The sequence below is a fragment of the Oncorhynchus keta genome, chromosome 12 (genome assembly GCF_023373465.1).
Source record: "Oncorhynchus keta strain PuntledgeMale-10-30-2019 chromosome 12, Oket_V2, whole genome shotgun sequence".
Lineage (NCBI taxonomy): Eukaryota > Metazoa > Chordata > Actinopteri > Salmoniformes > Salmonidae > Oncorhynchus > Oncorhynchus keta.
The window spans coordinates 25,964,660-25,988,941 of NC_068432.1; the positions used below are offsets into that span (position 1 = coordinate 25,964,660).

General features: G+C 41.6%; 1 protein-coding gene across 2 annotated transcripts in view; it reads left to right on the forward strand.

Moving 5' to 3' along the window:
* LOC118391174 (UV radiation resistance-associated gene protein-like) overlaps positions 1-24,282 on the forward strand; it is a 153,889-nt gene that overhangs the window by 26,391 nt on the left and 103,216 nt on the right. For both annotated transcript variants that reach the window (XM_052457896.1, XM_035782280.2), the window contains exon 7: positions 22,348-22,453. In XM_052457896.1, the coding sequence (XP_052313856.1) occupies positions 22,348-22,453 (106 nt within the window). The remainder of the gene's footprint in view (positions 1-22,347; positions 22,454-24,282) is intronic.

The window sequence follows — 24,282 nt, forward strand, 5'->3', positions numbered from 1 at the left end:
TCACCACTTTTATTTTAAGAATGTGAAATGTCAGAATAATAGTAGAATAATCACATTCCCAGTTGGTCAGAAGTTTACATACACTCAATTAGTATTGCCTTTAAATTGTTTAACTTGGGTCAAATGTTTCAGGTAGCCATCCACAAGCTTCCTACAATAAGTTGGGTGAATTTTGGCCCATTCCTCCTTACAGAGCTGGTGTAACTGAGTCAGGTTTGTAGGCCTCCTTGCTCGCACACGCTTTTTCAGCCCACACATTTTATATGGGATTTAAGTCCGGGCTTTGTGATGGCCACTCCAATACCTTGACTTTGTTGTCCTTCCATTTTGCCACAACTTTGGAAGTATGCTTGGAGTCATTGTCCGTTTGGAAGACGCATTTGTGACCAAGCTTTAACTTCCTGACTGGTGTCTTGAAATGTTGCTTCAATATATCCACATAATTTCCACCCTCATGATGCCATCTATTTTGTGAAGTGCACCAGTCCCTCCTGCAGCAAAGCACCCCACAACATGATGCTGCCACCCCCGTGCTTCACGGTTGAGATGGTGTTCTTCGGCATGCAAGCCACCCCCTTTTTCCTACAAACATAACGATGGTTATTATGGCCAAACAGTCCTATTTTTGTTTCATCAGACCAGAGGACATTTCTCCAAAAAGAACGATCTTTGTTCCCATGTGCAGTTGCAAACTGTTGTCTGGCTTTTTTCTGGCGGTTTTGGAGCAGTGGCTTCTTCCTTGCTGAGTGGCCTTTCAGGTTATGTCTATAGGACTCGTTTTACTGTGGATATAGATATTTTTTTACCTGTTTCCTCCAGCATCTTCACAATGTGTTTTGCTGTTGTTCTGGGATTGATTTGCACTTTTCGCACCAAAGTACGTTCATCTCTAGGAGACAGAACGCGTCTCCTTCTTGAGAGGTATGACGGCTGCGTGGTGTTTATATTTGCGTAATATTGTTTGTACAGATGAACGTGGTGCCTTCAGGCATTTGGAAATTGCTCCCAAGGACGAACCAGACTTGTGGATGTCTACAATGATTTTTCTGAGGTCTTGGCTGATTTCTTTTGATTTTCCCATGACGTCAAGCAAAGAGGCACTGAGTTTGAAGGTAGGCCTTGAAATGCATCCACAGGTACACCTCCAATTGACTCAAATGATGTCAATTAGCCTATCAGAAGCTTCTAAAGACTACATAATTTTCTGGAATTTTCCAAGCTGTGTAAAGGCACAGTCAACTTACTATATGTAAACTTCTGACCCACTGTAATTGTGATACAGTAAATTATAAGTGAAATAGTCGGTCTGTAAACAATTGTTGGAAATATACTTGTGTCATGCACAAAGTAGATGTCCTAACCAACTTTCCAAAACTATAGGTTGTTAATTAACAAGAAATTTGTGGAGTGGTTGAAAAATGAGTTTTAATGACTCCAACCTAAGTGTATTTAAACTTCAAGTGTAGGTATTCAAACCCTTTGCTATGAGATTCGAAATTGAGCTAAGGTGCATCCTGTTTACATTCATCATCCTTGAGATGCTTCTACAACTTGATTTAGGTCCACCTGTGGTAAATTCTATCTAAGGTCCTACAGTTGACAGTGCATGTCAGAGCAAAACCAAGCCACGAGGTCGAAGGAATTGTCTGTAGAGCTCCAAGACAGGATTGTGTTGAGGGACAGTTTCTGGGAAGGGTACCAAAACATTTCTCCAGCATTGAAGGTCCATGAAAACAGTGGCTTCCATCATTCTTAAATTGAAAAAGTTTGGAACCACCAAGACTCTTCGTAGAGCTGGCCACCCGGCCAAACTGAGTAATCGGGGGAGAAGGGCCATGGTCAGAGAGGTGACCAAGAACCCGATGGTCACTCTGACAGAGCTCCAGAGTTCCTCTGTGGAGATGGGAGAACCTTCCAGAAGGACCACCATCTCTCCAGCATTCCACCAATCAGGGCTTTATGGTAGAGTGGCCAGACGGAAGCCACTCCTCAGTAAAAGGCACATAACAGCCCGCTTGGAGTTTTCCAAAAGGCACCTAAAGACTTTCAGACCATGAGAAACAAGATTCTCTGGTCTGATGAAACCAAGATTGAACTCTTTGGCCTCAATGCCAAGCATCACATCTGGAGGAAAACTGGCACAATCCCTACTGTGAAGCATGGTGGTGGCAGCATCATATTGTGGGGATGTTTTTCAGCGGCAGGGACTGGGAGCCTAGTCAGACTCGAGGCAAAGATGAACGGAGTAAAGTACAGTGCGATCCTTGATGAAAACCTGCTCCAGAGGACTCAGGACCTCAGACTGGCGCGAAGGTTCACCTTTCAACAGGACAACGACCCTAAGCACACTGCCAAGACAATGCAGGAGTGGCTTCGGGACAAGTCTCTGAATGTTCTTGAGTGACCCAGCCAGAGATTGGACTTGAGAGGATCTGCATAGAAGAATGGAAGAAACTTCCCAAATATAGGTGTGCCAAGCTTGTAGTGTCATACGCAAGAAGAATCGATGCTGTAATCGCTGCCAAATGTGCTTGAACAAAGTACTGAGTAAAGGGTCTGAGTACTTATGTTAATGTAATATTTCATTTTTTTAAATTATTAGCAAACATAAAAAAACAATGTTTTTGTATCTTCATTATGGGGTATTGTGTATCACAATATTGTGATGGTTAAAAAAAACAATTTATCATTTTTAGAATAAGTAACAAAATGTGGAAAAAGTCAAAGGTTCTGAATACTTTACGAAGGCAAGTTAAAATCACCTTGTCCTTGAGTGATTTACATGATTATCAAAATGTCACTCCAGAGTAAGCCTGCACGAAACCCCAGTTTCTAAAATGCTCTTTGGGGAAAATGATTGGTGGAAAAATGATTCGAACCCTTTCTATGTTTGACGGCTAGGTATTCTGGGTATTATGACCCATGCTGTGGTACTCTATATGGTAAACATTGCATTCATTGTCTGTGTATCAGATTTTCGAACTATAATTTCAACTTTATCAAAATTTATGATGCACCCAGAGACAACATCCAGAGACAACATCTTGGTACTTTGTCAGACAGGAAAGGTAGTTTCTGGCAGTTTCTGAAGCCTTTGTGTCATGTAGAATGTATTTTCTTCCAATGAATTTGGCTCTAGCATTTGAACTATTATGAGTATATTTATCTTTGATTAACTTAATAATGGTTTGTTAACTTGATACACAGACGATTGATGCAATATTTACCTTTTTTAAATATTCAATTTTACTTGTATATTTTGAACCTGAATGCAATACTAATTCAATTCAGTTTCAAATCATGAAATACAAGTTCAATTTATGAGTTCATAGATTCAATTTGTGCAAAAAATTATGAAATTCAAATGCAATTTCTGTTGGCACTGAATTCGTTCCATACGCTAGCCTCTTGGCAAGTATGCTGTTTGACTGCCCTACCAAGGGCATACTCTGCCTGTTTACAGGCCAGGGGCACAACTTCCTTTAGCTAACTGAAAGGATTTTAATGGCAAAATATACTTCTGGAAGCAAAAGAATAGAAAACAGAAAATATCCTCATCACTGTCTTACCCAACTCATTACCTACTCACCAACATTCTTATCTCAGTAACTAGCAAAACACTCCCTTTCAACTGCAGATTTGTTTTGTTTTCTTTTGTACTTCACCTTTATTTAACCAGGTTGGCTAGTTAAGAACAAGTTCTCATTTGCAACTGCTACCTGGCCAAGACAAAGCATAGCAGTTCGACACATACAACAACACAGAGTTACACATGGAATAAACAAACATGCAATCAATAATACAGTAGAAAAATCTATATACAGCATGTGCAAATGAGGTAGGATAAGAGAGGTAAATGCAATAAATAGGCCATGGTTGCGAAGTATGACTTGTGGAGATGACTTGCAACCAGCTTTGCTGTTTTATCTAATTGTCACTAAACATTCCTCAGACTTTCTGTCATTATAAATATTCCCCACATTGTCCATAAAATGGCGCCAGGAAACTGCCTCAAACGTCTTTATTATTATAGTCTGTTTTTGCTCCCAAGTCATTGAGAGCTGCCAAAATTCCTTTAGTCTTTAGTGTTTCTTGGACATAAAAGGACATATGTATTGAAAGCTATAATCAAGTTACTTAAATAAAGGAACCTTGTCTTCATATTAAAGTAACAGATGGATAATCCCATTAGAATTATTGGGTTTTAATATTGGAGATGAGTGGCCATTTTTACTTCTTTATTCCACAAGGGGGTGCCAAACTATCACTTTCTGAGTTGGGAAAACACCAGGCAGTTTAGGAAGGACTTGGGAGGCATGGTTTCAATTGCTGTTTTCTCTATGTTGCAAAAACACAGCTCTGTTCTATATTTGAATGTGGGGTAATGTTAACACTACTTACAGGGTTTGAGTAGGGCTTGCCTTGGGGAACACCACAGTTAATTAGAAGTTGGATCAAGCTACATTTAATTACAATTTTGCACTGCAAGGGGCACAATGTTTTGGACGGTTTATGACAAGTTCCTATAGTTAGGCTACATCTGTTAGTGGAGTATCCGTCCTCTTCCTCAAGTTTTTACTATTTTTCTTGAGTCCGAGGGTTCAAGAATAAGATATATGCATTCCTTTATGTTATGCATCACTCCTGGCCCCAGCTTGAGGTGAGCTGTACAGTGTCAGGGTGAAGATTCCTCGAGCCCTAGGGGCTTCCTCTGACCGATTACTGTTTTGTGTCTACGCCTGACTTGGGAATAGAAAATGGCCTCCAGGGTGCGTGAGTGATCTACACATACCAAAGTTTCACACCAATGCTGGGCCAACAACACACACCATTATTTATGTTTTAATATCACTCACTCAGAATTTGTGCACAGGCTTTTTTGGGGGTTATTTAAGAGAAAATGGTGTCCCTACAGATTTAAGAGGGTTGAATCCTATTGCTTTATGGGTTCTGCTCAGTGCTATTGAGTCCTACATTACTAAACTCATTCCCCTGCTCTCTCCATCTCTCCATCCCGGTGGGGCTCTGAGGAATTTAAAGCAACTCCATTGTACCACTCCCTCTCATCTCCTTCTTGAGCCTGAGGCTCCTCTGCAAGCTTGTAGCCAGGCTGATAGACGCTGATGTGATGTGGCTCGTTGACTCTAACATGGCCTAGGTGTCTCTCCCTGCTCCCCTCTCTTTCTCTCTAGGGTAGACCTGGACAGGCTCTGGGCTGTGTCTTGGCTTCAGGCTGCGATGTGCTCACTGCTTAGGGCCTAGAGAGCCTTTTAACAGTGATTCATCAGATACATACATACATACATACATACATACATACATACATACATACATACATACATACATACATACATACATACATACATACATACATACATACATAGGGGTGTATGTAGACCAAAACCCCGCCTCCATAGCATGGGATTGCATAGACACTTCTGGGTAGTTCTGAGTATGTTCATTTCTCTAAACTCTCGTGTTCGGAGTTCTCACTGTGATGTCTGGACTGGAGAGATGCCACAGGATTTCATTAGTTCAGGTGCATAGATAGATGTGTGTTAATATGTACAGTATCAGTCAAAGGTTTGGACTCGTTCCAGGGTTTTTCTTTATTTTTTACTTTTTTCTACATTGTGTAACAATAGTGAAGACATCAAAACTATGAAATAACACACATGGAATCATGTAGTAACCAAAAAAGTTTTAAACAAATCAAAATATATTTTATATTTGAGATTCTTCAAAGTAGCCACCATTTGCCTTGATGACAGCTTTGCACACTCTTTGCATCCTCTCAACCAGTTTCATGCGGTAGTCACCTGGAATGCATTTCAATTAACAGGTGTGCCTTGTTAATTTGTGGAATTTTTGTGGAATCAGTTGTGTTGTGATAACTGACAGTCCATCATTACTTTAAGACATGAAGGTCAGTCAATTCAGAAAAGTGCAGTCGCAAAAACCTTCAAGCCCTATGATGAAAGGAATACCCAGAGTTACCCCTGCTGCAGCAGATAACTTCATTAGAATTACCAGCCTCAGAAATTGCAGCCCAAATAAATTCTTTACAGAGTTTAAGTAATAGACACATCTCAACATCAACTGTTCAGAGGAGACAGCGTGAATCAGGCCTTCATGGTCGAATTGCTGCAAAGAAACCACTACTAAAGTACACCAATAATAAGAAGAGACTTGCTTGGCCTAAGAAACACAAGCAATGCACATCAGACCAGTGGAAATCTGTCCTTTGGTCTGATGAGTCCAAATTAGAGATTTTTTGTTTCCAACCGCCGTGTCTTTGTGAGACGCAGAGTAGGTGAACGGATGATCTCTGCATGTGTAGTTCCCACCGTGAAGCATGGAGGTGTGATGGTGTGGGGGTGCTTTGCTGGTGACACTCAGGGATTTTATTTAGAATTCAAGGCACACTTAACCAGCATGGCTACCACAACATTCTGAATCAACACGCCATCCCACCTGGTTTGTGCTTAGTGGGACTATCATTTATTTTTCAACAGGACAATGACCCAACACACCTCCAGGCTGTGTGAGGGCTATTTGACCAAGAAGGAGAGTAATGGGAGTGCTGCATCAGATGACCTGGCCTCCACAATAACCTGACCTCAACCCAATTGAGATGGTCAGGGATGAGAGTTGGACCACAGAGTGAAGGAAAGGCAACCAACAAGTGCTCAGCATATGTGGAACTCCTTCAAGACTGTTAGATAATTCCAGGTGAATCTGGTTGAGATAATGCCAAGAGTGTGCAAAGTTGTCATCAAGGCAAAGTGTGGCTACTTCGAATAATCTAAAATGTATTTTGATTTGTTTACCATTTTTTGGGGTTACTACATGATTCCATATGTGTTATTTCATAGTTTTGAAGTCGTTACTATTATTCTAAAATGTAGAAAATAGTATAAATAAAGAATCCCTGAATGAGTAGGTTTTCCCAAATTTTCAACTGGTACTGTTTGTATCAGGCATCGGAGCTTTTATGTAGTGCTATACGGTTGATAAACCTTTTTATTCAAGTGTTTGGCATGGAAAATACTGTAAAAAATACTCTAAATAACCTATATAAACAGCTACTGCTGTTGTGCTCATGATAGATTTAGGTAGAAATTATGTTTGTCAGTACATATATAATAGGAGCATTGAAGCAGTGTGCAAGTGCTGTACACAGCATGTATGTATCCCTGCTGTCCCCAGTTAGCTATATATTTTAGTGATACACATACAGTCACAAAGGATCAACAACAGTCGCAACAAATACTGTAACTTGCCTCACCCATTTTGTCTCTGCGTGAGAGCTGCTCAGTGCCTGGCTATGACCGGAATGGCTCTGATTCTCCTTTCCAAGAACACTTGATTGATGATGCAAATTTGTCAGCGAGCGATTCACTGTCGACTTGGCCCGTTTTGACGAGACCCCTAAGCCTAGGGAGTGTGAAAAACACAACATGGAATAGGGAACACGAGTTTGGATGGGCTGGCAGACGGAGGAGGCCTTACATAGAGTAAGATTTACTGAGAGGAGGGATGATATAGTGTACTGAGCCACTTCCAGTGTTTTCCGTAAGTACATGGAGTATGCAGCCAAATAGAAAAAATAGCCAGCCAGGGAGTTCTGGGCCTCCTCCACACACACACACTCAAAAAATGCAGAGCAAGCTCTCTTGGTGGCCTCTGGTGCATTCTAATGCCTTGATTCCATCTAAATGCAGCTAAATTATTTAATACTTTAATGACTTTACCTCCCAGATTGGTAATATTAGTTTTGGTATTGAATAGAAAGACATGACTTTACGATTAAAATTACTTCAAATGTATGAATTCAGTGTGCTAGTTGTTTTAGATAATGCCTAGGGCTGTTACAGTGACTGTATTACTGCCACACCGGCGGTCACGAGTCATAAAGGCAGTCAAATTACACATGACTGTTTAGTCACGGTAATTAGGCTTCTCCAAATTCTGATGCTGCTGCTGGTCATTAGCAGCATACCAAACTTGCTAACTGCCTGGTACCAGCACTCTATTGTCCCTCTAATTACTCTGACATCAATGCGAATGTAATCGAAAATCTTCTCAAACACTTCATGAGCTCATGTTGTGCAACATTTCTATAGGCTATGCAATTGCGCGAGAACAGAGTGATGGCCTCTATTAAAAAGAGGAAGCTCCCCTCTGCTTTCTATAGACTATGCCTACTATATTTACATCTAAACTTTCCAAATATTAAGCACATGGAGTATAGCCTACCTGGCTGGCATGAAAATGAACCATGGGAAAAGCGTCCTCTATTTGCTATTTAAGTACATAGATGACATGTATTTTTCCCCCCGGTACATTTTAAATCAAAATAAATTGTATATGTAAAGACCAGATTAAATCAAGAATAGTGAAAGATTAGTGGAATCTGTGTGGGGGAGCTGGACAGGTAGGATTGGTAGGACAGTGAAGGTGAACAGGTGGTCACAGGTCAGGTGACAGAGGAATGGATGAGACTGAGGCAGGAATTGCTTTAACCATAAAGTGGTATATTTACTGAGTAGTCTGTGCTGCATAACAAAGGAAACAGAATAAAGTGTATCCAATCAAATTCATAATCGCAAAGATCAAATCTTAACAATCATTCATTATTAACATAATTAGGGAATTCAGCAATCCAGTTCATTAAGAAGTCAATAGGAATCATCCTTGAGTCATTTAGGCTTGTAACTATTTATCATAATCATGAGAAGAATAATACAAACAGTGATCAGTTATTCAATCTATAATCCCCATTAGTTTGATATCAGAATCGATCAGTTCAGCAAACAATGATGTTTCATATTTCACCCTTTCAAGTGTCTTCATATGTACATGTAATTTCATTATGGCATAATTGGCCTGTGATGATCCGTATCGCTGTGAATATTGAACATTCACATTACACATTAGGTTTGAAGTGTGCGCTCCATGCCGCGCTCCGCCGTGATAACTATAAACAATAATTGATGGCCCACTCTCCCGATCGCAACAGATAGTTCAGCTGAAAGGTAACAGATTCGGTGGATTCATGGACGCACAAAACTTCTGGATTAGACGGAGTTAAGGAAGAGAAAGCAGCGAGATCGGGTGACGGCAATTTCTTCCTTTTACGGCGTTGAGATCTGTCGGACATTTCCACTTGACCTAATTAAAGTGCCCCTGGCCCAGCTGAGAAAGTGGCCATGAATTAAAGGATTCTTCCACCAACTCCATGGCCCTTTTCTACAAATAGTCTGACGGGTGACAATATTAGCCTATCACTTGTGAATTATCACTTGTCCCTCTGCAGCAGACATATATGGTGAGCAATATGTTTGGAACATCGAATGGCAATCGAATCGCAATACATATAGAATCGGAATACGTACAAGTATCGTGATATCGTGTATTGAAGTCCTTGGCAGTTCCCAGCTCTGCCTTCCAGTATGCAAATTAGGGAGCCAAATCAGGTTTGCGAACAACCATCACAAGGCTACACTGACGAGTCACTTTAGCGGTCTCTGACAAGTCTCGATATGGGCTTTGAATCGCAGGAAAATACAAACAAGATCTTTGGTCTACTTGTTCCGACGAGATACCCTAGACATATACAGTGGGACAAAAAAGTATTTAGTCAGACACCAATTGTGCAAGTTCTCCCACTTAAGATGAGAGAGGCCTATAATTTTCATCATAGGTACACTTCAACTATGACAGACAAAATTAGTAAAGAATATCCAGAAAATCACATTGTAGGATTTTTTATGAATTTATTTGCAAATTATGGTGGAAAATAAGTATTTGGTCACCTACAAACAAGCAAGATTTCTGGCTCTCACAGACCTGTAACTTCTTCTTTTAAGAGGTTCCTCTGTCCTCCACTCGTTACCTGTATTAATGGCACCTGTTTGAACTTGTTATCAGTATAAACGACACCTGTCCACAACCTCAAACAGTCACACTCCAAACACCACTATGGCCAAGACCAAAGAGCTGTCAAAGGACACCAGAAACAAAATTGTAGACCTTCACCAGGCTGGGAAGACTGAATCTGCAATAGGTAAGCAGCTTGGTTTGAAGTAATCAACTGTGGGAGCAGTGGTTAGTATTTGTTAGTTGTGGATAGTAGTGGTTAGTAGTGGAAGACATACAAGACCACTGATAATCTCCCTCGATCTGGGACTCCACGCAAGATCTCACCCCGTGGGGTCAAAATGATCACAGGAACGGTGAGCAAAAATCCCAGAACCACACAGGGGGACCTAGTGAATGACCTGCAGAGAGCTGGGACCAAAGTAGCAAAGCCTACCATCAGTAACACACTATGCCGCCAGGGACTCAAATCCTGGAGTGCCAGACGTGTCCCCCTGCTTAAGCCAGTACATCTCCAGGCCCGTCTGAAGTTTGCTAGAGAGCATTTGGATGATCCAGAAGAAGATTGGGAGAATGTCATATGGTCAGATGAAACCAAAATATAACTTTTTGGTAAAAACTCAACTCGTCGTGTTTGGAGGACAAAGAATGCTGAGTTGCATCCAAAGAACACCATACCTACTGTGAAGCATGGGGGTGGAAACATCATGCTTTGGGTCTGTTTTTCTGCAAAGGGACCAGGATGACTGATCCGTGTAAAGGAAAGAATGAATGTGGCCATGTAGCGTGAGATTTTGAGTGAAAACCTCCTTCCATCAGCAAGGGCATTGAAGATGAAACATGGCTGGGTCTTTCAGCATGGCAATGATCCCAAACACACCGCCCGGGCAACGAAGGAGTGGATTCGTAAGAAGCATTTCAAGGTCCTGGAGAGGCCTCGCCAGTCTCCAGATCTCAACCCCATAGAAAATCTTTGGAGGGAGTTGAAAGTCCGTGTTGCCCAGCAACATGCCCAAAACATCACTGTTCTAGAGGAGATCTGCATGGAGGAATGGGCCAAAAAGTTGAAGTGTACCTATGATGAAAATTACAGGCCTCTCTCATATTTTTAAGTGGGAGAACGTGCACAATTGGTGGCTGACTAAATACTTTTTTGCCCCACTGTAACTATGTTGTATGATTTATGAATATCAAAGGGATATAGGAGACTGACTTTATTCAGTCAGTTTGACATCTTTTATAAACTAGTCAACACTTGCTGTTCGGTCATCAATAAAAGCACAGTAAATAGCCTATGCCCCCAACTCCGTGACTGTATAGGCCTATGAAACAAGCAAAAGAAAATAAGTATATGTGCCAAGAACAATAATTAAATGGTTTTCAACTCATCATTAGCACTTACATGGGACGTGTACATTTACTCACAGGAGATCATGAAGAAGCATCATGTTCTCCCTCTGTGAAAATAAATTTGACTGCAGCCAACCACTGCATACAAAAATAACACCGGTACCGAGAGGTGGGGCAGACAGCAGACAGACAAACTAACAGTTTCCCTGCCATCGTTTGCTTTGTGACTGTCCTATCAATAGATCACGCATAGCTTTCGTTCTAGCGGGAGAAGGCTACACAGACATTTCTGACTAGCGAATTGAAACGTTTAACTGAAAATAAGCCTAGTTAATTTATTAAGTGGAAAAAGTAGCAAGCTTACAATAAGTCCGTTATCGGCTATTTGGCCGGAGCTTATGGAAAACACTGCACTTCCTCTGAAGCGCTGGGCCTGGTGGAGCAGATGGACTGGAAAGCCAAGAGAGAACAGTCTAGATGCACCATGGCCTGTGGGGCAATAGCTGCTCTGTTCCTTTCAAAATACCTTGAAATAACAGGCAAGGTGATCCCATCTCACCTCTGCTATTTCTGTCTATGGTGCCCCTGGCACAGGCAATTTGACAGTCGAATGAAATTACACCGATATCTCTCAATTCTACCGAGACGACGATCAAACTTTACTATCTAGAGGAAGTAAAAGTCGTAACAATCTCACTTTATCGAAACAATGTATCTCAATCCCTCCCAAAAGTTTTGAAGATAGACAAATTCAGCTCTCTCAAGTTAAAAAATAAATCTAAACAAATCTGCCATACTGCCTCTCAAGACCATGATGGAGGACTTAATCTCTACCTATGGAATCCCAATCCTTTCCCATTTTAAATGTTTGTGATATACAGTATTTACTTCATTGAATAAAACCATTTCCAGAAACTAACAGAATGCTCAGATCAATTAAATTCAACCTCAGTAGATGGACTAATATCCCAGTTGCATTAACCAGACAATAAACTCAGCAAAAAAAGGAACGTCCTCTTACTGCCAACTGCGTTTATTTTCAGCAAACTTAATGTGTAAATATTTGCATGAACGTAAGATTTAACAACTGAGACATAAACTGAACAAGTTCCACAGACATGTGACTAACAAAAATGGAATAATGTGTCCCTGAACAAAGGGGGTGTCAAAATCAAAAGTAACAATCAGTATCTGGTGTGGCCACCAGCTGCATTAGGTACTGCAGTGCAGCTCCCCCTCATAGACTGTGCCAGATTTGCCAGTTCTTGCTGTGAGATGTTACCACACTCTTCCACCAAGGTATCTGCAAGTTTCTGGACATTTCTGGGGGGAATAGCCCTCACCCTCCAATCCAACAGGTTCCAGACGTGCTCAATGGGATTGAGATCCAGGCTCTTCGCTGGCCATGGCAGAACACTGACATTCCTGTCTTGCAGGAAATCACGCACAGAACAAGCAGTATGCTTGGTGGCATTGTCATGCTGAGGGTCATGTCAGGATGAGCCTGCAGGAAGGGTACCACATGAGGGAGGAGGATGTCTTCCCTGTAATGCACAGCGTTGAGATTGTCTGATGATGCTGTTACACACCGCCCCAGACCATGACGGACCCTCCACCTCCAAATTGATCTCGCTCCAGAGTACAGGCCTCGGTGTAACGCTCATTCCTTCGACGATAAACGCGAATCTGACCGTCATCCTTGGTGAGACAAAGCCACGACTCGTCAGTGAAAGTACTTTTTGCCAGTCCTGTCTGGTCCAGCGACGGTGGGTTTGTGCCCATAGACAAAGTTGTTGCCGGTGATGTCTGGTGAGGACCTGCCTTACAACAGGCCTACAAGCCCTCCAGTCCAGCCTCTCGCGGACAGTCTAAGCACTGATGGAGGGATTTTGCATTCCTGGTGTAACTCGGGAGTTGTTGTTGTTGCCTTCCTGTACCTGTCCCACAGGTGTGATGTTCAGATGTACCGATCCTGTGCAGGTGTTGTTATTGTTCCATGTGGTCTGCCACTGCGAGGACGATCAGCTGTTCGTCCTGTCTCCCTGTAGCGCTGTCTTAGGCGTCTCACAGTACAGACAAGGAGGCATGGAGGCATGCTGTCCTCATGCCTCCTTGCAGCATGCCTAAGGCTCTTTCACACAGATGAGCAGGGACCCTGGGCATCTTTCTTTTGGATTGTTTTTAGAGTCAGTTGAAAGGCCTCTTTAGTGTCCTAAGGTTTCTTAACTGTGACCTTATTTGCCTACTGTCTGCAAGCTGTTAGTGTCTTAACGGCCGTCCACAGGTGCATGTTCATTAATTGTTTATGGTTCATTGAACAAGCATGGGAAACAATGTTTAAACCCTTTACAATGAAGATCTGTGAAGTTATTTGGATTTCTATTAATTATTTTGAAAGACAGGGTCCTGAAAAAGGGTTGTTTTCTTTTTTTTGCTGAGTTTATTTATTGTCAAAATGAATATTGCAACAGCTGAATTTCTGTAGTTCAATGCTTCTCTTGTCTCCCCCTTCTAGCTTTTGGGATCAAATCCATAGTGCGGTTTCAAATATGGCAAGGACTATTTGTGCCAAACATTTAAATTGTATTTCCAGGCATTTGCATTTCGTCCTAAATTGGTTTAAACATGATTATTATGCCCCTTAGCTTAGTATAGAGAGAAATATGGTGTCTCTTATTGCCTTGGAAGAGGTGGTCTTCACTGATACATCCCTTAAACATTATGAACTATGCTTTGGTTCTATTATTGTGCACACCATTTCTATTTGGCGCAAAATTGAAAAACAATGCAACTGGGAATCAAAATTACATGTCAATACAATATTTCACAATAACTCCCTGCTATATTGAAGGCGTCCTTTTGCAACCCCCAATGGTCCAAACTTTGAATCCGTACCCTTGCCGATATCATGGACAGTAGTGGTTTGAGAAAATGCAAAGATTTGAAAAACAAATAAAACATACTCAAATCTTTTTTTTCTATAATTAGATCTTAGGAGTTCCTTGGGAAACCAAACTACCTAACCATCCCGAAAGGACTGATCGCTATAATATATAAACAACTTTTGGAAAGCTTATATTCTGAGTTTGAACAATCCTTTAACTGGAACAGAATATGAACAAATATGACCTTGGCATCCCATAATCCAAATCATCAACTTAAATATTTTAAGTTTGTTCACAGACTGTATTAAACACGAATAAAATGTTTTACGATGAGATTGGCCTCAACTGTTCACTGTGTTCCCTAAATCAGGTTGGCTCATTCCTCCATATGATGTGGAAGTGGGCGCAATCTTAGTTGCTAGGGGGTGTGCGAAAGGGTGGTAAACATGGTTTCCAGGGGTGGGGGGTTTGGATGGAGACATGCTGGTTGGGGGAATGGGAGGTTGGTGGTGGAGGCCCACTTCTATTTTTTGTTTGATTTTCCTGAATGTATTATTAGTTATTAAATTGTTTATATTTCTTACTGTTATTTCTTTTGAGCGGCAGCCTACGGGTACAGGTTTTATAAACTTATAATTTGAAATGAATAATGTACCTTAGACTGGAAATGTAGGCCGAGTACTCAAGTGGCTCCAGGAATCTTATTCACAGTTGTAAATCGAAAGCGAATTACATCTGTGTATGCGCTGTAACTCTATATATCATTTTAGCACAGGGTATATACACTGTTGCCAGTTTATTCGGTACACCACCCCGTTCACGAAAATGGTTCGCTCCTACAGATAGTCACGTGGCTTAATATATAAAGCAGGCATCGAGGCATTCAGTTACTGTTTGATTGAACGTGAGAATGGGGAAAAAGCAACCAATATCTGACAAACCTCCATCCTCCTGAGCTTTTCACGTATGACAGTGTCTAGGTTTTACCGAGAATAGAATGACAAACAAAAACATCCGGTCATCGGCACTCCTGTGGCCGAAAACAGCTAGTTGATGAGTGGTCGAAGGAGAACAGCATGAATCGTGCAAGCTAACAGGTGAGCCACAAACAGGCAAATAATAGCACATTACAACAGTGGTGTGCAGAACGGCATCTTGGAATGCACAACTCGTTGGTCCTTGTCACCGATGGGCTATTGCTGCAGACGACCACACCGGTTCCACTCCTTTCAGCTAAAAACTGAAGCGGCTCCAGTGGACACTCAATCACCAACACTGGACAATTGAAGAATGGAAAAACATGGGCTGATTCACCGAATTCCAGTTTCTGGATGTCCTTTGGGTGGTGGACCATTCTTGATACACACGGGAAACTGTTGAGCGTAAAAGCAGTTCTTGACACACTGAAACCAGTGCACCTGGCATCTACTACCATACCCCGTTCAATGGCAATGAAATAGTTGGCCTTGCCCATTCACCATCTGAATGGCACACATACACGATCCTTGTCTCAATTGTCTCAAGGTTTAAAAATCCATCTTTAACCTGTCTCCTCCCCTTCATCTACACTGATTTAACAGGTGACATCAATTAGGATCATATCTTTCATCTGGGTCAGTCTGTCATGGAAAGTGCAGGTGTTCCAAATGTTTGGTACACTCTGTGTATATTGGCTGATAAAATGTTGAATCTATCGCAATATGATTGTTTCACTCAACCAATAGGCTCTACACAAAGTTTGTTGAACAGATGATCCACAGAATTCCACGCTCTTAACACATTGTCAGATGAATCTTTTTCCCCTCTATCAATGCCACGTTGTTCTTTCTCTGTATTCTCAGATTATTTATTTTACTGACCTCCCTCCCTCGTGTGTGTGTGTTTGTGTCTGTTCAGTGTGTGAAAACTGAGGCAGTGTTCTACTGTGAAGGCTAGAGGGGTCTGCCCTGACCCAGTGTCTAGGGGAGGTGATAAGCCTTTCCTGTAGTTAGTGCCTTGCCTCATAGCAGTCGTGTGTGTTTCCTGCCGGCTCTCAGCCACAGGATATTGTTCTGGGCCGGATTAAGAGGACCCATTTAAACAGCTGGCCCACTCCAGGCCCAGAGAGCTGACCCCCAGGGCCCCAACGCCACCATTCAGACTACAGAAAACAAACTGGCTACTAAACCCCAAATCACTGTGCATAATATGGATGTATCTATGCTATTTTGCTATCACACCTCAGGAGTATACTTGGGCGGTATCAAAACAAGCCCAGTAGGTGCTGAGGGACTCCTGTTGTAAGATGTGGTCCTCTGGGCCGTTCTTTTGCAGCTATTCACCCTAACATTCCCCTGTGCTCCAAACTTAGTGTGGAAATCTCTTTTTCTTCGCTATCCCTAAAATCATGCGTTAGACTACTATTTCATGTGTTCTATGAGTTAGTTACATTCTCACGTTTAGTATATTAGAGTTATATCAAGACATTATAGACATGTTTGTCTTTTTTTCATTTTTTCAAGGTATTTCAAATGGGAGAAACTAAGAGTCTCACACGCCATGCCACTAGCCTGCATTCTTTGTTTGTTTCCAGCCACTAGGCCCATGTAGACTCCTGGGTCTTGTTAATTAGTGAACACCGTAGCAAATTAATTAACAAAAATCACGCTTTTCTTATTGGACAATTTCATGTAGTTCCTCTCTAATTCGTTCTGTTTGTTGCCCATGTAGACTGAGTGTTCCTGCTCCTGGTTGTTTAGGCTATATCTCTTTCTTTCTTCCGGGGCCAACATCGCTCGCTGGCGGTCAGCGAACACCGCTGTCAGGGGAGTAAGCACGCTAGGCCCTAACTTTGATCCTAATTGATGTAACAGTGGTGGTAAAAGGCAAGTCTTCGTGCGGTAAGGATATTAGTTGTTTATTGTTGGGTTCATTACCCCCGGCAGCTTTATTGACCTAGAAGGACACTTTGGGTTTAGGCTGAGGTGAGGGGGGTTTCTCTGGTGGCAGGGGAGGAGGTGGGAACCTCTAGTCTGTAATCAAGTGGGAGGGGCCTGGCCTCTCTCTGACCCTAGAAGACTAAAGTATCCTTTCTCAGGGTTGCTCATAGGGTTTCCCAGCATGCATTTCTCTCTTAAGTTGCCATGTATTGTAAACCAAGCTTGTTGACTTACAACATCTTGGAGGAAGTCAATAATGAGGCATCCATCCATCCATCCACAGAGAGCAGGCACACCAAAATATTTTCTGTTCTGCGGGGGGACAATCTTATCTCCCCCTCCATGTACATAGGGGGACAATGGTGAAATTTGAGGTGAATAGCGACAGGGTAAACTGTGTTGACATTCTCTGCCCTGCTGTTGAGGTCCAGGTATGTGGCAGAATGGAAAGTGTTTATTTGGTTTTCCAACTATGTCACCCCTCTGCCTCTCTTCCCCCTTGCTTTATGTTGTTTGGCCGTTGTTGGGTACCTGTTACATATTTGTGTTATCTGTAAAACATACAATCTATTTTGGGGTTTTATTTTATTTCTAAGATACAAATGACTACGGGTGTGAATGTATTCTATTGGTTTCATTTGTAAGATCAAACAGAATTATTTTATGGTTGATTTAACCGATATGAACTAATTAGTCCGTTCAGTAAAAGTACATGTCTGATCTAGTTGTCTCTCAACCAGCCTATGTTCCAGGCCTGTCTGTAAGGTGTAGGTCTTTCAGTGTGTATGACCTATATCTGTAGACCGAGGAAGTGGAAGCGGAGGTGGAGAGGGGCCAAAAACATAAACAAGGGCCCCAATCTCTTGTCACCTGATATAAGAGCATTTCAGAAATGAAACCCATCGTATCACACAGCAAAAGAAAAGTGTTTTGTCAACCTCCTCCCCTCCCCCCTCTTATTATATTTTCTTAGATACCAACTGTACCTCGCTTCCTCGCGTTTTCTCTCTAACACAAAAGATCCACAAAATGTTTCCATGCCCCCGACGTCAAGCGGTCTCTCAAAACAAAAAGCACAGTGTCGGAACGATATGAGGGGGGGATGAAAAATGCATGATTACGAACAAAAACAGAACCGCTACAAGCCATTGTGGAAAAATGGAATCGACCCAGGCTTTAAGCTATCTCATCAACTGCTTTGTGATTGAGGAGAGCAAGACCCCAACCCACAATGCTATATAAGGCAATGAAATGTGTTTTGTTTCAATGTGCCCCTACTCTATTCTCCAGAGGGACAGAGGATGGGATATTTCTTCTTCTTTCAATTCAATTTGAAAGGCTTTATCGGCATGGGAAACATATGTTTAAATTGCCAAAGCAAATTAAATGGACAATAGACAAAAGTGAAATAAACAATAAAACTAACAGTAAACATTACACTGAAATGGTATATTATGGCAATGTACAGTGTTGTGAAAATGTGCAAATAGTTGAAGTACAACATGGAAAATATAGAATCTGTTAATATGGGTTGCATTTACAATGGTGTTTGTACTTCACTGATTGCCCTTTGTCCTCTTTCTCTCTTTCTCTCTATATTTCTCTTTTCTTTTCTCTCTCTTTTCCCCTAGTTGTTTTCCTACCTTTATCTCTGTAAACCAGATGATACATCTGCCTTTGCTGTTGCTCGGCACTGATTGCGAGATTGGGTTTGCTGGCCTGTTGCTCTATGTATAAACCATGGTAAATATTTATTTGGAGATCATCAGTTGGGTAAATGAATCCATGAATGGGACAGGCCATCAGAGCCAGTGCTTTGGTGAGGCCACTCTGGAAGGAGTTACTACGTACTGGATGTGTATGAGGTTAGAAAGTCAATGCCATTTTTGTATTTATTACAATGTTCATTGATTTTGCACCTCATAAATCCATCAACCCTTACTTATTTTCTCCTTTATTCTGTGACGCAGCATCGCAAACAACAATTCTTTAAAGATGGCTTCTGAGCAGCTGTCTGTCTAGGGAGAGTTCAAAAATGTTGTTGTAATCAACATGCTTTTATCAGGCATTCACCCACCAACTGATTTAATGTTTAAAGCCAACAGATGTTATTATTGTCAGATGCCTATAGATCTTAAATCAAGGACTGAATGTCCTTTTGAAGCACATCTGAAATGCGTACTTATTTGAATTGTAACTCCAAGTAATCTCTAGTTGTCATTTACACTAGTCCTGTTGTAGAAAAGGAAAGTTGTTTTATCGTTCAGTGGGTTTTCTGGAGGGGTTTGTGCCAGCCTGGTGGTTGTACTGCTCCAGTGAGGGCATAGTTGCATGGGATTTGTTCACCCCCCTCCCCCCTGTGGTCCAGGGGCCCTGGCCCTCCTAGCCTCAGACTGGTAGAGCTGATAAGGGTTTCAGACATGCGTGAAGGTCTGGGGAGATAACAGCACTCACCTAGGGGAAGTGGCCATATCAGATTCCTTCATCGCAATCACCTCGGACTGATAAAGCTGTCAAAATGTCTTTGCTCTGACGTTTCCTAGGACTATCTCCAACGGCTATCGTTGTCTTCCCAGGCAGGTTGAAATGGGAAGAAAAGTGAATGATTGTAGTCAAGATTTTTTCCCTCCCTCTGTTCTTAGTGTGAAATCATTAGAAGTTAGTGTCTGACCCCACTTACTGAAGATACAGGAGTGATGAATGTTGGTCTGGGCTCCATCCTCCTACCACACACAGTAATATCCTGAGGTGTCTGAGGAACAGCGTTTTAATGAAAAAACATGGAGGGGGCTGGAGGCACCCTAGATCTGTGGAAATATCTCAGAGCTGGATTAGTGGAAACCAATTTTATGGAGGGTCAGGCATAAAACCCAGTAAAAGAGGCAGTTCCAGGAAGGCTCTGAGGGACTGCATACCGAAGCAAAACCCCTTTTCTCAACAGTCCCGTAAAGTTACTCAAATTCCCCACTTCCACTTCTTCCATGACCACAGGCCACATTCTCACTCTGCCATAACCACGTTCCCCACTGCAACCACTATGAACTCAACCACAAGTGGTTGTTGCATCATGAGAGGCGAGTGTATATAGTCCATGGACTAATACCCAGAGCTGCTGCTCACACATGGACCACATTCAAGTGCAAGCAGTGGGAAAGAGCTGCACCAGAGTACCCCCCCCCCCTTCACCACCCCAACCCCAAAAGGCCCATGATGTATGTAGCCTAGATGACTTATTGGCAGACAACTAGCTGCCTTGTTCAGCATGGATAGAGGAATGGAGTTTTTAGCCTCACTGATTTAGCCAATTACCTAATTTAAGAAAATTGAGGAACGAAAGCAACGGATATGGGATACGTGAGTGAAAAGAGGGACGTTTATCCGAAAAGACTGTGGCTCCACGCCACCCTGCTTAATGTAACCTTTACTGAGAGAGAGAGAGGCATGTGTGGACCCAGGTGGTTGCAGTCACGTAGTGAAGAAAGATGTCCATAGTCACAGAGACCGATTTTGTTAAATGTTTTTGATCAATTTTGAGATTGTGGTAAATTGGGAAAGACCAAAAAGGCTTCTTTTCAGATTCGTGCTCCGAAGTGAGGTGTTGAGAATGATCAAGAATTTCTAAGAAAGAAGCATAGTAGGAATTTTAGAAGAAAGTTGTGGTTGAATATTCCCATTATGTTATAAGTACTAGAGGAAGGGGAAACCACCAGCCCTCAGTATACCTGGACCCCGATGACAGTTTAAAAGGTCCCAGAAGTGGAGTATGAAAGATCGCAGAGTGTTTTGGCACCAGTACAGGATTATCCACAATCCTGGGCCCTTAAAATAGTCTTTGTGGCTTACACCAAGTCCACTGATTCAGCCAAAAGCTGATGAACTCTGCACTGGTTTTGGTGCATTGATTGACTGAAGACTATGCATAGTGGTTTGGGGCGGGATTCTGCCTTAGCATTATCTAGGTTAAGTACTGCGATATTACTATTAAACACAGGCCAGGCAGCACGTTCTTAGATCATCCTCAGGGTTCACTAGTAGCGACCAATAGACAGAAGGAGGGATTGTAGGATGGAGATGTGAGGAACAGCCTGCTTCAGAAAGAGGTGGAATGATGTGACTGGAAGAATGGTGGGTTGGAAAGTTGGGGCAGGGGGGCTGAAAGATAACCACATCTCTCCACCGGGAGCCCCCAGACCAGATGGTAGAGCCATTCATACTGTAGATGAGAGAGAGAATGGGTCAGACACTGCCACATCTAACGCTTACCTCCCATTGAGCGTGTCTGTAAATTAGACAAAACAAGGATGATCTCGAGTCTCTCTGACAATATTATTGCTAATGCCTGCCCTCCTGCGTGTGAGGAGGACCCTCATCTCAGCCTGGTGTGATGGTTGTCTGTTCCTATTAGATGTGTCCCTGGGGCAGCTCTGTTGTGGGGAGCATCTCAGTCTCCCTCTCCCCATGAGGCCTGGAGCTGTTGAAAGCATACTTGGAGAGTTAATCAAGTCTGTGATTGATAGCTGCAATAACGTTTAGGCTTGTCTTTTGGTATTGTTGTTATTGTTCCCTCTCCAGAGAGGACAATGAATGAATGACTTCAGTACCCAAAAGTTTTGGGAATGTCTTCCATGTTTGTGGTGAGGGTTTATTAAATGGCCCGTTGAGGTTTCTCTCAGTGGTCTGGATTTAGTATGTTTAGGTCCATAGGGCAACATTGAAGCCTTAAATTGTGGTTAGATATATTAGAAAATAAAAGTGATTAAAATACTGGTGGGTTATTTGTGGTTCTTGGGTATTTGAGAACCTGATATGTCCCCTGAATCTATAGGACTACATTTTAAGAGTCACTTTAATGAACTTTGTTCTTTCAACATTCTCAAAACCTGCTTTGTCCTTTGTTAATTTGGAACTTTCATTAACTTTTGAGACATTTGGAGACAACACAGCACAACAATATAGATGAAACCCCAGTAAATTAGGAAAAGAAACAATGAGGGGAAACAAACTCTGGCCACAAATTAAGAACACACATGTAGTCCATCATAACTCATACTTCCTCCCTCTGTCCTCCAAACAAACCTATATAACATAAACAAATAGCGCAGCTAACAAGATGGCTGACATTACGCTGTCCGTAGAAGAGAGTCGGACCTCTGTTCTTCTGTATAGTTATTTATTTACTCTCCTGCAGTTGTAATGTAAATCTGTCAGCATCACATAAGCGTCCTCTATTATACAGTACATGTCTGTTGAGTTCCTGTGTTAGAGAGTCTTTTGATTAATATCCTGATTTTCTTCCTCCCTGTACTTTCTAGGCTCCACACAGCACAGAGAGCCATCAAGCAGACCCAGATGACGGTGCAGAAGATCGGGAAGGAGATTGAGGAGAAGCTGAGGACGACAGCGGCCTGCAACGAGTGGGTGAGTCAGCCAGCCACATACAGATCCTCCACTGATCTCTGCTCATCCACAACTCATCCTCTTGCAAACCCATTATCTATGTTGTGCCAATATCATGTGCTTACTACAATAATCAGTTTGTCAGATTAGACCTGGCTAGGAGAACTGAAGTCTTTGTTCTTTTTTTTATTTGACCAAAGATGATTGTGCTCATCCAGATGAGCAGCACTAGCAGCTACTCCTGTAGTCAGCCAAAACAACCACCTGGGATCATCCAGCAATAATAATCTGTGGATGGCACCAAGCTAGCACTAGGCTAAATGCTCAGCACATTGTAGATAGTGTATTACACAGATCCTTATAAATATGTAATTAGATCCTCAGGCTTTTATCATATCATCTATTTAGACAGATTAAGCGGTCACCCTCTATCGCCCTCAAACTCAACTCTGGACAGGGTTGGGGAGTAACGGATTACATGTAACAGATAAATGTATTCAGTATTGAGATGACAGATTATTTTGAAAAACTAAATGATTACTTCTAGGATGACTTTTAAATTCATAAAGGATGTTTTGTGCAAAAAAAATATTTAACACCTTTCTGTTTTCTCAATGACATTAAAATCAGCATTGAAAAAAGGCGCATGTTTAAATTTGTTCAATCTGAGCGAGTCTGATTACAAGTCAGAGAACACTATGATGACACACCAGATGCGTTTGATGGATTGCGGGAAAAAAAGCAGGAATAGGCTTTTGTAGTCCAAGCTAAGTCTTCCAAAGATAATGCTGCAGTCATTTTCCAACTTGAATAAACACTTGGAGGTAAGGATGACAGCAGTGGTGTAGCCTACGGGCAATACAGATATCACTTATTATTGATATCTAGGCTGCATAGCGCATTGATGTGATTCACACTGCTGCTCTCTCATTTACCTATTTGCGCCTTATGCATTGTAGATTTTTTGAATGTGGATGGCTGTTCACAAATGTATATGTGTTTTTTTACCCCAATAATGGTTTAATTGAAGAAGTTTAAGCTGCCTATCAATCATTGTTTTGGTGACCAGGGGTATATTCATTAAGGAATCCGTTTACTGTTTAAGAACCAAATGGAAACAAACAGAGTAAAACGAGCGTTTCTCTTGGACAAATTCAGGTAGAACTCTCTCCGTTCCGGTTACTTTCGTTTAAGAAAGGTTTTGCAACAGAATCGGCGTAATGAGTATGCCCCAGTGGTCAGCCAGCATAAAATGTGCTCTTGCAACTAGTGGTCGACCAAATATGATTTTTTTAACGCCGATACTGATTATTGGAGAACCAAAAAAAAGCCGATACCGATTAATCGGACAATTCTTTTTGACACTTGTGAGTATATGAGGTAGTAGTTTTGGAATTGTTAGGTTAGATTACTCGTTGGTTATTACTGCATTGTCGGAACCAGAAGCACAAGCATTTCGCTACACTCGCATTAACATCTGCTAACCATGTGTATGTGACAAATACATTTGATATTAGTTGTAATAATGAGAATTACAACAATATTGATTGAACACTTATTTTAACTTAATATAATACATCAATAAAATCTATTTAGTCAAATAAATAATGAAACATGTTCAAGTTGGTGAAGAAGAAAAAGTGCAATATGTGCCATGTAAAAAGCTAATGTTTCAGTTCCTTGCTCAGAACATGAGAACATATGAAAGCTGGTGGTTCCTTTTAACATGAGTCTTCAATATTCCCAGGTAAGAAGTTTTAGGTTGTAGTTATTATAGGACTATTTCTCTCTATACCATTTGTATTTCATATACCTTTGACTATTGGATGTTCTAAAAATATATACTGTGT